Below are 16,567 nucleotides of genomic sequence, written 5' to 3' on the forward strand. Positions count from 1 at the left end.
TCTTTCACCCCAAAAAAGGGTTCTTGGCTTTGGAACAGCATTGCTCAAACTTTCCCTCAAATCCGTAACATCACTAGATGGAAAATTGGAACTGGTCTTCAAGTTTCCATTTGGGATTACAGCTGGATCCCTGATCTCCACCCACCTTACACCTTTTTGCCACCACATTCCAGACCTCCATACAATTTTGTATCTGAAATACTATGTGGAAGGATTGGAACTCATCTCTTCTTCATTCCCTCTTTCCTCCATACAGTGCGTCTCTGATTCTATCCATATTCATCTATGTAACCACCCCCATGATGATTTTCCTTTATGCCCTTTATCTAAGAATGGAACAACCTCCACAAAATTGCTGCTCAATTTCTTACCAATAATCACCCTAATCTAAGCACCCAACCCAATAATAAAATCTGGAAAATTCTTTGGTCTCTAAAGATCCATCCCAAATTCAAGATCTTTTGCTGGAAAATCCTTCTTAAAGGATTGCCAACCCGCTCTGCCATTTCCAAATTTATCAAAACAAGTGATCGGTGCACTTTCTGTAATTCTTAAACAGAAACTCCATGGCACCTCTTCTTTTCATGTCCTCTCTCTAAACATATTTGGCAAGCTAGACCTTTATGTCAATCACTGTCATCTCACCCTCCATGGCCTTCTTTTGATTTTAAATTGTTTCTCTCTATCTTTGCTATAACCGCCTATTTTATTTGGATTGAGAGAAACACGGATTTTTATCCGCTGCTGTAACTGCAGCACTGCTGTACTCATTGTGCGGCGTTGCCGGTGCCATGTGTGCCATGTGTGCCATGTGAGGCCTGCTGTGCACACATGGCACCTGCAGTGCCGCACGATGAGTACTGCAGCGCTGCAGTTACAGCAGCAGATAATGATCCGAGAAACAGATGCTGGGCTAACCACTCTCCACCAAATCCACCTACAAGTCACAATCATCCACAATACTAATAAATGGATAAGTGATTTAAACCTTTTACACTTCCTCCAACCAGGACCACTCTCTGCGATAACTCCTTATACACCTGCCATGACTATCACTGATTAATTCCACTCTTATTCAATTATTGTTTAACCATTGTGTGTGATGGAAGTTTTCAGGCAGAGACAAATGCAGTAGGATGGGCTGGCTATTGTGTTTCATAACAAACGTTTCTTATGCGCATGTTCTAATTTTGGTGCCACAGGGTCCCCACAAGAGGCAGAAATCCAAGAGGTGTTACTCGGACTTCATCAACTAACAGGATGGCAAGACGTCACTATTACCATTTGGACTGACTGCCAGCAGCTATGCCACTGGTTATCTCCTTCATCGACTCATCAATGGACTTGGGATCTCTTTTCTTTTTTATGGGACATCAAGTGTTTATTGAGAAATTTTGTGCATTTTGAATTCTGTAAAAAAACATAGGTTTTTAATTTCACCAGCCCATGAACTGGCGAACAATGCTAGATGTAATAGTGTTAGTATGTGTACTGTGGATCTTTCTTAAGTAACTATTTCGGTTTTATTAAAAAAAAAAAAAAAAAAAAAAAAACAGTTCAATGCATCCACAACAATTACTTCATATTGGTCTAATGACATGAACAAGACCCACTTTTAAAACAAGTTTGGGAATGCCATCACCAGTATTATTGAGCAGTTTCTTGTTTCATTTTTATCTTTTTGACTACAACTATATAATGCTGAGCAGCAAATCCATCTTGAGCACCTCTAGAGGGCTAAATCAATAAATTACGGGAATGACATTGTAAGGAGCTTTTGGTACGCTGTTTGGCTATTTGCTTTTGGTGCATTCTACTTTTGGACCTTCCAGGATTTTCCCAGTGTTCAATGATGAATGTACAGGCATATGAATGATGAATGGACCTGAGTAGTTTTGTGAAAGAATGACCCCTCTTGGATCTTCAACCATCATTTTTTGCCGAAACCTTAGCCTCAACTCCAATACAGTGCACATAATCATCTCGGCAACCAACATAAATTTGGCCACCAATCATCACAGGTGAAGAGAAAATGTCTCCTAGGAGGTTCATGTGTGTAAATTCCTGCACCATCGGGTCCACCAACTCTTTTGCTGGCTGGTTCCCATATGTTGCAGCATTTGAGTTGATTCGAAGCAAATATATGCTTCCTGAACTGCCGCAAATGCAAGCCAACCTAGAGAAGACAATGGAGATCAAGACAATTTCATTACTATAAAGATGACAAGGACTACAAGGATTACCTGTCAGCCAAATGAGAAGGATCAGATAATTGCATATTCTCATCGACATACGCAGATGAAGTAATCGGTTCTCCAACATCATATTGCCAGAGCAGATGCCCTCCTTCCTGATCAAAAGATAGCCCCACTTTACTACAAATGTAATTACTTGGTGACAACTGAAACAGTTCTGAAATGATAAAACTTTTACATCTCTACTAATGCAAATCAGTATCTTTTGAATCCAAGATACAGAGATCCAAGAAGAAAGGATCTGCAAAAGGGGTGGATTTCCAGGTTATGACAAAAGTTTGGGATAGAAAATACAGATTATGATATCCAAAACTAAAGAAGAGAATTAACAGATTCAGAAGGTAAAATTGGAAAGAAATTTGACAACAGAAAACTGAAACATAAAGAGAGCGTGGAGCTATAAGAACTAGTGAACTCGGTTAATACTGATCTGTAAGACCCTTAACAGCTGGCCCTTCAGATCCTACAATATCTCAGTAATGTAGACCTAGATTGGTAGGAGACCAACTAGGAGCCAGACAGCCAGGATCTGTTATGAACAGGTGATTTGGCTAGGTTAAAATAGGGTTTTTTGTGAAATTAGGGTTAGGGTTTGGTGTTAGGGTTATGTCAACTCAAGGTAGGGGAGTCTATTAGTGAAGGTCTTGAGATGTTTTGATGGATGGAAGTGTGTCAACTTGAATGGGCAGCAAGGTTAGGTTGGGGTTAGGGTTTCGGGTTTTTGAAAAGAGGAAAAGATGAATTTTTAGGGTTTATGATGATCAGATGAGGGAGCAACTTGGATCGAGTTTTCCTTATGGTGAGAGAAGAATTCGATAAAAAAAAAAAAGAGGGATTTTGCTGTCTGGTTTGGTCTGGGCAGAATTTAGGTATTGGTAAAATTGAAAACAAAAGGGGGAATCTTAGGGTTTGGGCTGTGAGAGGATTAGAAGAAGAATTGTAGGGGATGAGGATGATTCAAACTCACTGTTGTTGCAGAATTTCCTTGGCAGCAACTTGTTTGATTGTAAATCTTGACTAAAAATTGAATATTTAACTAGAACTTGAAGAAGATCTTAAAAGAACTTGGAGGAGAGCTTGAACGAACCGCCCGGTCTTCACACCACAAGATGTCGATTGGATCAAACACCAATCCCACCAATGAACCACCCGGGCTTCTCATCGCAAGGTGTCAATCAGATCAAACACTGATCTCACCAGCCTGGATAAACCACAAGACCAAAATCTTCAATGGAGAAGAAAAGCAGCAAAAGCTTTTCATTAATATTATAATTCGTGTTCAATACTTGCCCCCCCTAAAAAGGTGAGGCCTAACCCAATCGTTAACCTATTAAGATAACCTAAACTAATTAGAAAAGTGAAATAACAAAGGAAGTAGACTCAAAACATGGCTGGACTTATAGAGTCCTAATCCAACCCAACTTACATAACAATTAAATAGTCACATGACCACTTAAGTTGTCACATAACCAGTTAACCAAGTCACATGATTACTTAAGTGATCACATGACCACTAACCAAATAAAAAGAAATCTACTAACTAATCCCGTTTTTAACCTTATTATCCATACTCTAGGCCCATAAAAGTGGCCTATTACATTTAAAACCCATGGGATCAAAGGCCCAACATGTATATAACCCAACCGTAGACTTATCCCTAATAAAAGAAGCCCAGTTTGGTGATGAATCTGTATCACTCAGAATTCTCATGTACTTAGAAGGGCACGCTGAACTTATATGGATACTTTAAGAAAATAGAGCACAATTTAGGACACAAAAATATGGACGATTAGACTCGGGTTTAAAGCCAGAAATCAATGGGTAGTGGCCTCAGCACCTTAGCTACCAAATTTTAGAGAAAACTAAGCAGCAACAAGAGAGATATAACATGAATTAGATGGTTGAAAAGTCACCTGAAAACAGGGTACCCTTCAGATTCAGTTAGAGAATCGACCTGGAATAATTGAATCAGGGGTTCAAGAACCCTGGCTCCGATTGCTTATGGGCCCACCCATGTGTAAACAACTCCAACAATGAGGCTGATGGCAGTTCTGTAATTAACCAGAGTTTTAAAGGGTTACTAAGGTAGATAAGGAGGGAAGGGATAGGATAGGGATTACCAATTAAAAAATAAAGGTATTTCTGACATTAGCATAAAATAAGGACATAACAAAGTTAAGAATAGAAAGGAGGGTATTTTGGGAAGAAGGCAAATATGGTGACAAATAAAATACCATCACCAATTCTTCTTCAACCTCATGAAAGAGCAACAGAAGCAGTGGTAAACCAATTGGGTTTCGATAATCAAATCTCACCCAATATCAATCCAAACAACACGAAAATTCGGCATTGGTAGACTCGAATGTATCCGTTCGGTCCTCCAAGCTACCTACATCTACTAGACTGGGATCTTCTGCATCCCTAAATCCACCATCCGGGCCATTGAGCGCATCTTCTGCGCCTTCCTTTGGAAGGGTAGTGACACTCCCAGGTTTCTCCACCGTTAGCTGGAAATCTATCTGTCTCCCCGAATCTGAGGGTGGTCTTGGCCTCCGTCGCATTCGTGACTCCAACACGGCGGGCATTCTTAAGCTCCTCTGGAGAATCTCTTCCCGCTAGGATTCTATCTGGGTTTCCTGGGTTCACTCTTATCTCCTCAAATCTGACTCCATCTGGACTGTCCACATCCATGCCGACTCCTCTTTGATTTGGCGCAAGATCCTCTCCCTCCGCCCTCTGGCCCTTCGTGGTATCTCCTCCTCCATCTCTGATGGCAACTCCACCTCTCTCTGGCTTGATCCTTGGCACCCCTTAGGTATCCTCTTTAATCTTCTTGGCCCTAGAGCCATCTACTCCTCTGGCCTCCCCAAGGCCGCCCGGGTCTCATCCCTCATCTCCTCTGGTTCTTGGACCCCCAACCCCTCCCTCAACCCAGAAATCGTCTCCCAAATCTGGGCAACCCTCCCCCCGTTGTCTCAAACCCCCTCCCCCCATGCGGATAAGGTCCTCTGGTACCTTCTCCTCCTCGTTTGCTTGGAACTTCTCTAGAGACCCTAGCCCCTCTGTCCCCTGGCACAACCGAGTCTGGTTTAAAGGCCACATTCCCCGCCATAGCCTAACTGTCTGGAGAGCTCTTAGACTTTGCCTGCCTACCCAAGCCTTCCTTATCCACCGCACCATCCCAGCCCCCCCCCTCTTGCAACCTTTGCTGGATCGGCCGTGAAGATACCCCTCATCTCTTCTTTGACTGCCCCTTTACCTCCATCATTTGGAAAAAGGCCTTATCCTCCATCTGGTCGCGTAGCAGAAGGATTAGGTGTTTTGCCCGTGAATGGCTTTGGTTGCTCAACACCTTTGCAGGGAACTCCATTTGTGACACTATTGGGAAGTTGGTCATTAGCGCCGCTATTCACCATATCTAGATGGAGAGGAACCTCAGGAGATGGACTTCCAACTCTAGATCTTTTGATGTGATTTGGAAAGCCATCCCCTTCGATGTGTCCTCCAAGATCAGTTGTATCCGTCAGAGGCCCTTATCGGACACCCCTAGGAACAGACATATTTTGACTTTTTGGGGCCTTGATAATGCCCTTCTGTGGTCCTCCTCCTTTGCGTAGGCTGGAGGATCGCCCCCCCTTTTTTCTTTTATTATTTTCTCTCTCTCTCTCTCTCTCTCCCTCCCTTTTTTCTTTTCTTTTCCCTATTGTTCTTTGGTCCCTCGGTTCTTTCTTCCCTGCCCCCTCTTGGGGTTCGGTAATATAATTATTTACCAAAAAAAGAAAATACGAGCAACAATCATACCAAACACTTAGTTATCAAAAGAAATAAGACTGCTGAAACTAGTTCTGGCTGGTTTCAGGCTAATATCTCATGATAGAGGAGTTGGTTGGGGGCAGGTATCTAGGATTTGAGTTGCCCTAGGGAGGAGACTTAATCCCTGAAATATCAGGTCGATATGGTTTGCAGAAGTGGAGTTCCAGAGAACTTGTTTCAAACTAAAATTACCGTTAGCAGCAGAGAAGGGGAACAGTAACAGACGACAAGAACAGAATACGGTAAAGGAATGGAAAGAAGAATGAGGAGAAAACAAAAGTTGATGAATTAAAGAAAGAAAGGGGAAGGAAGGAAGAAAAGAGCTGACTGGAAAGGGTGGAAGACTGAATTGATGGGGGGAAGGGAGAAGATTATGCCTACTCTTGGCTCCGACAGCAACTCAATTCATTCCATTAATCTCTTATGTTGAAATCGTTGGATTCCAAGTATTTAAATAAAGAGAGAACTCCTAATTACATTCGAAAACAGAAACAGAACTCAACTATGTTGCGTAGGATAGGCTCTGGTGGCGCATCTTAGGGTTTCACCCTCGAGTTTCTGCCATGGCGGTCCCCCCCTCTTTGGAGGCACGCCCCCCTGATCCCCCTCCTCTCTCAGGTTCTGCTGCGTGTGGGACAGTGTCGTATGCCTCTGTGGTATCCAGATCAGCTGTGTTGCCACCTGTCCATGTGGAAATCAAGAAGCCAACATCGCACTTTGGAAATCCTGCAATCTTCTTCTCCAGGGAAGAACTCGACATTTCTGAGAGGGCTTTTGCGACCACGCTGGTGGCCAAGTGCAGCTATGGGAAGCCTGCTCTCTTCCAGATTAAGGAACATCATCAGAAGACTCTTTACCTGCAGGGCGATGTGGTCGTCTCGACTTTGGATCCCAGACATGTGCTGCTGCGATATGCTATTCAGGCCGATTTCGTCAAGGTTTGGCTTAAGGCACAAATGCACATGCAGGGCTTCCTTCTCCGGTTTATGAGGTGGTCTCCTGACTTCGTCTCTGGGTGGGAGTCTCCTCTGTCGCCTCTGTGGGTGTCTTTGCCGGGGCTTCCAGTTAATCTATATCAAGGGAATTTCCTGGTCTCAATTGCTGGAGCGATTGGTAGGGTTCTGCGTGTCAATGGTGCAACGGCAAATTGCACAAGAACTGTGGCTGCAAGGGTCTGTGTGGAGGTCGACTTACGTGCTTCACTCCCATCTAAAGTCTGGATTGGGTGTGGGGCATCGGGCTTTTACCAGAAAGTAGTTTATGAGAATCGCCCAGCTTACTGCGACATTTGCTCGAAGATTGGACACAGGTCTGACGCCTGCAGACGTGCTTTCCAAAGGACGAATGATACTGGAACAGCCAAGGGTGCAGCCGGCGATGGCAATACTAGTGGAGGACCTGCCGATAGAAATAATGCCGGTGTCTTCATCCCAAGCGGTGAAGGCACTTCTCCTGGAGGTACACGGGTCATTGGTGAGCCTGCGGTGGGGCTTTCGAGGCCTTCTTGCCGGAGGAGGGGACGATGGAGGACTGCTGCTCTGCAGGTTGACAATGGGGCCCTGCCTGTCGGTGGAGGTATGCTCGATAACACTGCGACGGGGAGGCTAAGCTCAATGTACAGGGGAAATTTGCTGGCACGTGAGGAGGAGTGCCCAGCTCCAACGATGGGTGGCTTGCCCCAGTCAGCGGAGGAGGAACTGCTGCCCTGCGTGGTTGCCGAAGACACCAGGGAGGGCGAGGGATTTTTGGCGGCGCAGGCTACTGGAACAGCTGAGGAAGCCGTCGTTCAGGTCGCTGAGAATGATGCGGCTCTTTGCGTTGAAGGCATCGAGGCCATGGAGGGTGAAGGCAGTTTTGTTGATTTGAGCCTGTCTGTGGTGGAGTCGAGGGAAAATGGCATCTTACTGGGCCTTGGCAGTAACGCTCATGGGACTCGTTTGCAGCCTGAGGGTGACAGGCCTCGGCGTTATTTTGATGATGGATCTTTGCCACTGGGATCAAAGGACGACAGCTGTACCTCGGGCTTGTCTGGCCTAATGTTGGAACGACAAGCATTGCTGAACAGTTTGAGGGCTTTCAGTGCCACTCTTGATGAGAGGATTCGCAACACCCTTGGGAGGCAGGAACCAGGGGGCAGTGCCTCCAAATCAGCAGGTCGTCGTGTCCGAAGTTGAGTGCACCCTAAAACAGCTTTTCTCGGTGCAGCTCTTATGTATGACAGGAAGAAGATCAAGAAGGCAAGACAGCGCAGGCAAAACAGGGAGGAAGCCCAAAGACGAGTAATGAGAGTGATGCGATCGACAGCTGCCCACAGCAATAATTCCATATGAGTTGTGTCTTTTGGAATGCCCGGGGAGTTGGAAATTAGCCCATGATTAGGCAGCTGAAATCTTTGGTGTGCTTGCACTAAGTGGACATTGTTGCTGTTGCTGAACCTAAAGCTCAAGTGTCGAAGGCGCGTTATGTGCTGCGGAAAATTGGGCTAGATGTTTTAAATTTGCTGGACAGGTTTTGGGTTTTTTGGAGGGCCTCGCTTAAAGAAAGAGTGGTGGAGGAACATGACCAATTTATCACTCTTGAATGTGAAGAGGCCAGCAGGGGGACGTTCTTTGTTACCTTTGTCCATGGCCGATGCTCAACCATGGAGAGAAGGGTTTTATGGGAAAGGCTTGAGGTTTTCTCTGGAGGAGTCTCTCATCCTTGGGTGGTGGGGGTGATTTTAATGCAGTGGTGACACCCTTGGAGAAGGTGGGTGGTAGACCGGCTTGTTCGCTCTCTCTTGAAGAGTTTGGGTCTTGTGTGAGTAGGGCTGGCCTAGTGGATGCGGGCTTTGTTGGAAACATGTTTACTTGGTTTAATAATCAAGCCGGGGCTGGCAAGGTGCTGGCTAGACTGGAGAGGTTCCTAGTTAATACTTCTTGGCTTAATGCCTTCCCCAGGAGCACTGTGACCCACTTTAACAGGACCTGCTCAGACCATGCGCCCATTGGGCTCTCCTTTGAAGCTGCTGGACTTCATTCCTTCTCTGCTTTCAAATTTCAGCAGATGTGGCTTCGGCACCCAAGCTTTTAGGACTTTATTAGGGACTAGTGGGCCCGGCCGGTAGTTGGCTCACCGCTTTATATTCTGTTTATGAAGTTAAAGTTACTTCGCGGTGCGGTGCGCTGCGAAAGTGGAATAAGGAGGTCTTTGGCAACATCCACCAGAAGGTTAGGGATGCAGAGGATTCAGCGAGTAGGGCAGAAGTTGCTTTTGACCAGCAAGCCACTGATGAATCCAGAGAGGCGTTATTGGTTGCCAAAGAAGATCTGCAGGAGATGCTGCTACTGGAGGAAATTTTCTGGAAGCAAAAGTCCAGGGTGACTTGGTTAAAGGAGGGGGATCGAAACACGAAGTTTTTTCACTCTATGGTGAATATTCGCAGGAGGCAGGCCAATATCCAGAGAATTAAAGGGGGGGGATGGTGAATGGATTATTGACCCGGAGGGGGCTCAGGTAGAGGCGGTGAGGCACTTCTCAGACATTTTTACCTCGCAGGGTTGTGTGGTGGATGAGGACCTGCTTTCGGTGATCCCTAATGTTGTTTCGGAGGCTGATAATGCAGTGCTTCTTGGTTTGCCCGCCTTAGACAAGGTCAAGGGGGCAGTCCTCGCTTTGTCCTGTGATAGCGCACTGCGCCCTGATGGCTTCTCAGGACATTTCTTCACCTCTTGCTGGGATGTGGTGGGCAAGGATGTCTGGACTGCGGTCCAGGATTTTTTTACAGGAGGTGAGCTACCTAGGAGCTTCACCTCCGCCAACTTGGTGCTCATTCCTAAGAAGGAGATCTCTCAGGTAATGTCTGATCTCCACCTTATTAGCCTATGCAATTTTGCTTATAAGATTATTGCCAAGATTTTTGCATCCAGGCTAGCAGGTATCCTTCCTTCTGTCATAGCGGAGGAGCAAGGAGCGTTTGTGCAGGGCAGAAGCATTCATGATTCTATCTCCATTGTCCAAGAGATAGCCCAGGATATCAACAGGAAAACTAGGGGGGCAATGTCATCCTAAAGCTTGACATGGTAAAGGCCTATGATCGGCTAGAATGGGTCTTCCTTTGGCAGGTGCTCTCAAGGTTTGGGTTTTGCGATGCCTAGATCAGCCTAATCAAGAAGATGGTGGTTAACTGTTGGTTCTCAATAGTGCTAGGGGGCAGACAATCGGGCTTTTTCAAGTCTACTAGAGGGGTGAGGCAAGAAGACCCCCTTTCACTAGCTCTTTTCATTATTGCAGAGGAGGTTCTCAGTAGGGGCATTAAAAATCTGTTTGTAGAGGGGCATGCTTCCTTCTACAAGCTTCCGAGAGGGTGTCCTGGGGTTTCTCATTGCCTGTTTGCAGATGACAGTATTATATTCTCTAAGGCGCTGAAGGGCTCGCTAAAGCAGATTATGGGGTTTCTAAGCAGATACGAAGGCTTCTCAGGTCAGCTTGTCAATAGGCAGAAGAGCTGTTTTGTTTTGAGTGGTTTGGCCCTCCGGCTAGGGCCCGCCTGGTAGGGGAAATTACAGGTTTTCCTAGAAAGGCTCTCCCTATCACTTACTTGGGAGCACCTCTCCACTCGGGAAGGCTGAAGATTTGTCTGTTTGATGGATTGATTGATAAGATTAGAAGCAAAGTTGCAGGCTGGCAAGGAAAGTTATTGTCCGCAAGAGGTAGGATCACTCTTTTAAAGCATGTGCTATCTTCGATCCCTATACATGTCCTTGCTACGTTGTCGCCACCTAAAGCGGTCACTCGGCGAATTTATGGTTCCTTTGCGGAAGCTCGGAGTGGGGGAAGAGAAAGCACTGGGTTGGTTGGCAGAGGGTCTACAGGCCGCTTGAGGAAGGTGGTTTGGGGCTTAGACTGCTGGAGGATGTAGGCCTTTCTCTCAGACTTAAAGGCCTGCGGAGGGTCCTTGCAGAGCGGTTACTATGGAGTGATTTCTTTAAGGCTAAGTTTTTTTAAAACCAGCATGTGACACTTTCAGAGGCGGCTAGGACTGGGTCGAAGTCTTGGCGGAACACCCTGGATCACAAGGATCACCTGTTGAACAACTCCAGATGGTTGCTAGGGGCAAGTAACATTTTCTTTTGGCTGGATAACTGGACGGGCTTTGGCCCGCTTATTGACACAGTGGATACTGGGCTTGTGGTTGAAGTGGGGCTGCGGGTGAAGGATGCCATTGGGGAGGATGGTTCCTGGAGGCAGGAAGTACTGGACAGCATAGACTCAGATGCCATTAGAGAGTGTATTTCGTCAGGCTCTTTCTTCTTGTCGGACAGAGAGGACATGTTGGTTTGGACTCTCTCTAGCAATGGCTTGTTCTCTACCAAGGCGGTTTGGAAGGAGGTGCGGGGTTGTGCACCAACGGAACCCTATGCTAAGTGGATCTGGAATCAAACACTCCCGGTGAAAGTGGGTTTCTTCTCGTGGCAACTCTTGAATGGGAAGATACCCACTGATGACTCCTTGATGTCGCTGGGCATCCCCCTGGTTTCAAAGTGTGTTTGTTGTGGAAGGCCTCGGGGGGAGACGACGGATCATTGCCTTGTTGCTGGAGGCACGGCGACCAGAGTTTGGGACTACTTCTCCCGAGTTTTTGACATTGCCCAGCTCCCCACCCAGGATGCGAGGAGCAGGGTTTTACTTTGGTAGGGTTTGGCGGGCGGCCATTGCCTCAGTGCCTATATAACAGGGATTCTGCCATCTTTGATCATCTGGGAGCTGTGGAAGGAAAGGAACAACAGAAGTCACGGTGAGAAGAGGCGGACAGCTAGCTCCATAATTGAATGCATTAAAACTTGGGTGAGGGAACTTCCCTATCAGGCCAAGGTAGGCACTCACGGGTCTGCCAGAGATGGTTTAGTCTTGCAGTGTCTTGGATTGTCGGCACCTGTCCCCAGGAGGAAGCACCCCATCCCGGTGTACTGGTGCCCCCCCATTTATCTCGGTTAAGCTGAATGTGGATGGCGCTTGTCGTGGTAACCCTGGCCTAGGCGGCGGGGGAGGGATCATTAGGAACCGACAAGGGGAGGTCTTGGCTGCTTTCTCTAACTTTTATGGCCCTTGCACTAATTCACTGGCGGAGCTGAGGGCTTTGAGGGATGGGCTGAAGGTGTGCAAGGAGATGGGTCTTATGGACGTGGTGGTTAATTGTGATTCAGAGGCAACTGTCAAGGTAGTTAACATGAAGAGGTGTAGTTTGGGGAGAGGATGGTATTACTACAAGGAGATTCAGGAGTTAGTGGTGGCCACACGGGCCTGTGTATCATTTGCCTTTCGGGAAAGCAACAGAGCGGCTGACTGGTTGGCCAATCTTTCGTGTGACACGGAGACTTCAGCCAGGTTTCAACCTGGGTGCATCCCTTTGGGACCTTTCCAAGCCATTCTCCGTGAGGATAAGGTTGCATTACCTGTCCTACGGAATTAATGACCTTTTTTGTTGCTCATGTAAGGGTTGGTTAGGCTTTTTTGAGTGGTGTGTCCTTTTGATGTCGTGGGTTGGGGTAAGGCGGAATGTCCCCCCCTGTATTCTTTATTATTTTATTTGATTTTTGTTATCGTGGAATCCCGAGAACACAATGAGGAAGGGTATTCTAGTCTATTTAGTTATTAGGTTGTCTTTTATTTTATTAGTGTGTTTATTGTTTTACCCTTTTAGTATTTTACACAATGAAGGTTTAGAGGAGAGGATCACATGTCGTGAAACTCTCTCTAATTTCTGCAGATTCTCTTCTCTCTTCTCTCTCGGTTTCTCTTCTTCTTCTTCCTTTTTCTTCATTAGTTTACATGGTATCAGAGCTGTAAGGACTGCTATAATTTTCGTGGCTCACTACTTCCCTTCTCTACAGCATTTGATTGAAGTTTTGAGTATTGGTTGAAGACTTGAAGCCCTTGCGGTTTCTTCTATCCTTTGTTTGAAGGGGTGCAGCACCCTATGCTGTTTTTTGGATTTGTTTAGAGACTAGTTTGTGGTATGCTAGGTCTCTCTTTTTGTTTGAGGAATATTTGAAGGTGATTTTCATGAAGTGAAGATTCTGTCAGGGTTTTGGTTGAGGAGATCGATTGCTGCCTCCACTGTCTTTATCGGATTTTATCAGGGTTTTTTATCTGAGGGACTCGATTGTTGTCTTTGTTGCTTCTATCGACTTCTATCAAGGTTCTTCAATCTCTATTGATTTCTATCCCTGTTTTCAGCATTCTTTATTGTACTTCATCTTCACTTCATTAAGCATATCATGGGTGATGAATTGAAATCTGTTGAGGGTTCAAAGTCAGTAACAATTGAAATTTTTTCTTCCTCTTCCAATTGTATTACTGAGAAGTTGGAAGGGGTTACCAATTTTTTGCAATGGAAGAAAATTGTTCGGCTAGTGTTAACTAGCCGTGATCAGCACAAACACCTGTTCGATGCTAAACCTGAGAATGACTCTTCATGGGAAGGTCTGAAGAAGACCCTGAAGCAAAAGTTCACAAATACCGTGGGCCACACCCTAAACTCAGCCTTTGCATTAGAACGAGCAACCACTGCTTGCTTCTTGCTGCGCCAAGTAATGAGGTTTCCATAACCAGAGTACAGTATCCGGAGGTGAAACTGTTAAAAAATTATTTATCCACCCGTGTTTCCCTTTGGATAGTCCGCCGTATTATAGCTCATGTATGATATACATATTGTTTCCTCCCTTTCCTACAAGGTCGGCCTTTTAGAGGAAGCGGTTTCTACATGGTATCAGAGCAGGCAGGGGTCACGGTATTGAGTCCCCCTGGGAGCGGGTAGGTGTTAAAAAATTATTTATCCACCCGTGTTCCCCTTTGGATAGTCCGCCGTATTATAGCTCCTGTATGATATACATATTGTTTCCTCCCTTTCCTACAAGGTTGGCCTTTTAGAGGAAGCAGTTTCTACAGGAACGTCTATCGTTAGGAGAACTAGCCCAATCAGCATCAGTGTAAGCTTCAATGTGTAGATGATAATGAGAAGTAAAAAGAACCCTTCAACCAGGAGTAGACTTTAGGTACTTCAAGATACTATAAACGGCTTCCAAGTTTCCAGAGTAAGGATCATGCATGTATTGACTGACCATACTAACAATAGATGTAATGTCTGGCCTAGTGTGAGTGATAAATCAATCTCCCATTTTATCCACAAGTTCACCATTCTTCTACTTGAGATGAAAATTTGCCTTAAGGGAGGTATCAGTAGGTTTACACCCTAACATCCTAGTATTCGACAAAAGGTCGAGTGTATACTTCCATTGAGAAAGGAAGATACCTCGATTTGATCGTGCAACCTCAATCCTAAGGATGTACCGTAGCTTTCCCAGATCTTTAATCTCAAATTCTATGCCAAGGAAAGTTTTCAACCGGGCTATTTCACTAATGTCACTTCTTGTAACCACGATGTCATCAACATATAGAATAAGAACAATAATTAACTCACCATTCTTCTTGATGAACAAAGTATGATTAGAATTATTCTATTTGTAACCCATAGGCATCATGGCTTTATGAAAGCACCTAAACCACGCTCGAGATGATTGTTTCAACCCATACAATACTCGTTTTAATTTGCATACCTTGCCATAGGTTTTTGGACTAGAGAATCCAAGAGGAACATCCATGTATACTTCCTTTTCAAGTTCCCCATGCAAAAATGCATTTTTCATAATCAGTTGTTGTAACTCCCATCCCAAGTTAACTGCACATGAGAGAATCACTTGAATAATGTTTAACTTGGCCACAGGAGTAAAGGTCTCCTGGTAGTCTATGCCAAATGTCTGGGTGAAGCCGTTGGCAATCATTCAAGCCTTGTATATGTCAATAGTACCATCCATCTTCTGCTTCACAGTGAACACACATTTGCATCCCATAGGTTTCTTCCTCGGAGGAAGAGTGACAAGTCCCATGTCTCATTTTTCCCAAGTGTCCTCATCTCTTCCACCATAGCAGCCTCCATTTGAATCAGCCAAAGCTCTGTGCCAGTGCTTGGGAGTAGAAATAGATGACAAGGAGGAAACAAAAGCATAAAAAGAAGGTGAAAAAGAGTCATAAGAGACAACATTGGAAATAGGGTGTAGAGTGCAAGTTCTAATAGGTTTACGAATGGCAATTGGTAAATCAAGTGTAGGATCAGAAATAGGAGAAGACTCACCAGATGGAGACTATGCAGGAGAACTTGGTTCAAGAGGTGACGATTGGAGTGGCATAGTGGTAGTGGTGGTGGGTTCATCTTGCTACCTTTTAGACTGGGAGCAAACAAAAACCTTCAATGGAACCGTGGGCTTATCTTGGACAAAAGACATGGGCTCCCCCAAGTCCCTCTGGGCCGAAATCATTTCTTCTGAAGATGGAATTGAAGCAATTAGAAGCACATCATCCCGTGAAGAGGACTCCCCCTGGAGAGGCATGGCAGCGGGAAAAAATGCCTCATTCTCATGGAACACCACGTCCATAGAGACATATGGTGAGAGAGTGGATCATAGCATTTATACCCTTTTTGAGTCGTCAAGTAGCCAAGAAAAATACAGCGGATGGCACGAGGATCAAGCTTACCATGCTGGTGATGATTACAAGCAAAGCACACAACCAAAAACATTCCGAGGCATAATGAAATTGAGGGAACCTGTAAGCAACTCCAAGGGGCAACGAGAGTCCAGAATTCGAGAAGACATCCGATTAATGAGATATGCAGCTGTTAGGACAGCTTCGCTCCAACAGGGGGCATGGACATTCATTTGAAACATCAAAGAATGAGCAAACTCCAACAAATGCCGATTCTTGCGTTCGGTCACGCTGTTTTGAGCAGGGTATCAACACAGCTTGTCTAATGAATTATTCCACTGTCACCTAGATATGTTTAAAATGATCCATCAACATACTCTCTCACCCATTATCTGTGCATAGAATCTTGATCTTGGCATCAAACTGGGTTTTAACCATCTGGTGGAAGAGTTGGACACAGTGGGAGACCTCACTCTTTTGTGGGCAAAGTGGGAATCTGAAGAGGCTGGGATGGAAGTGGCTATAGATGCTGATGGAGAAGAACTGGGCGAAGCAAGGAGACGGCAGAGTTGAGTCATCAAATCCTCCAGAAAAAGAGGTGCCCCGAAGGGAGCAACATCAGTGGTTTCGGTCCCGTAACCACGACCACGACCACGACCTTTGCCATTTGCACGTCTACCATGGAGCTTCCAACATAAATCTTTAGTACTCGCATTTTTTTTTTTATTTTTTAGGGAGGGGGGAAGGTACCAGCCAGGAGACTCGATCTCGAGATCTCTTGGTGAGCATTGGCATAAAGCGCACCACAGCTTACCAACTGCACTAGTCAGCTGTTGGTAACTGCAGTACTCGCATTTAATAGTGCCCTTGTCTGAATTAATGATGCAGATTCATTATCGAAAAGAAATAAGTCTAGAGTTGGGATATATATATGTTGGGGCCTTTGATCCCAAGGGTTTTCTATGTAATAGGCCACT

General features: G+C 45.4%; 1 protein-coding gene across 2 annotated transcripts in view; it reads right to left on the minus strand.

The window, feature by feature from the left end:
* Positions 1 to 1,705: 1,705 nt before the first annotated feature.
* LOC122647487 (putative acyl-activating enzyme 19) overlaps positions 1,706 to 16,567 on the minus strand; it is a 98,894-nt gene continuing 84,032 nt past the window's right edge. For both annotated transcript variants that reach the window (XM_043840875.1, XM_043840874.1), the window contains 2 exons: positions 2,244 to 2,350; positions 1,706 to 2,176 (listed from right to left, as the gene is read on the minus strand). In XM_043840875.1, coding sequence (XP_043696810.1) covers positions 1,924 to 2,176; positions 2,244 to 2,350 — 360 coding nt within the window. In that variant the 3' untranslated portion in view covers positions 1,706 to 1,923. The remainder of the gene's footprint in view (positions 2,177 to 2,243; positions 2,351 to 16,567) is intronic.

Source organism: Telopea speciosissima, unplaced genomic scaffold (assembly GCF_018873765.1).
Source record: "Telopea speciosissima isolate NSW1024214 ecotype Mountain lineage unplaced genomic scaffold, Tspe_v1 Tspe_v1.0063, whole genome shotgun sequence".
NCBI classification, from domain to species: domain Eukaryota; kingdom Viridiplantae; phylum Streptophyta; class Magnoliopsida; order Proteales; family Proteaceae; genus Telopea; species Telopea speciosissima.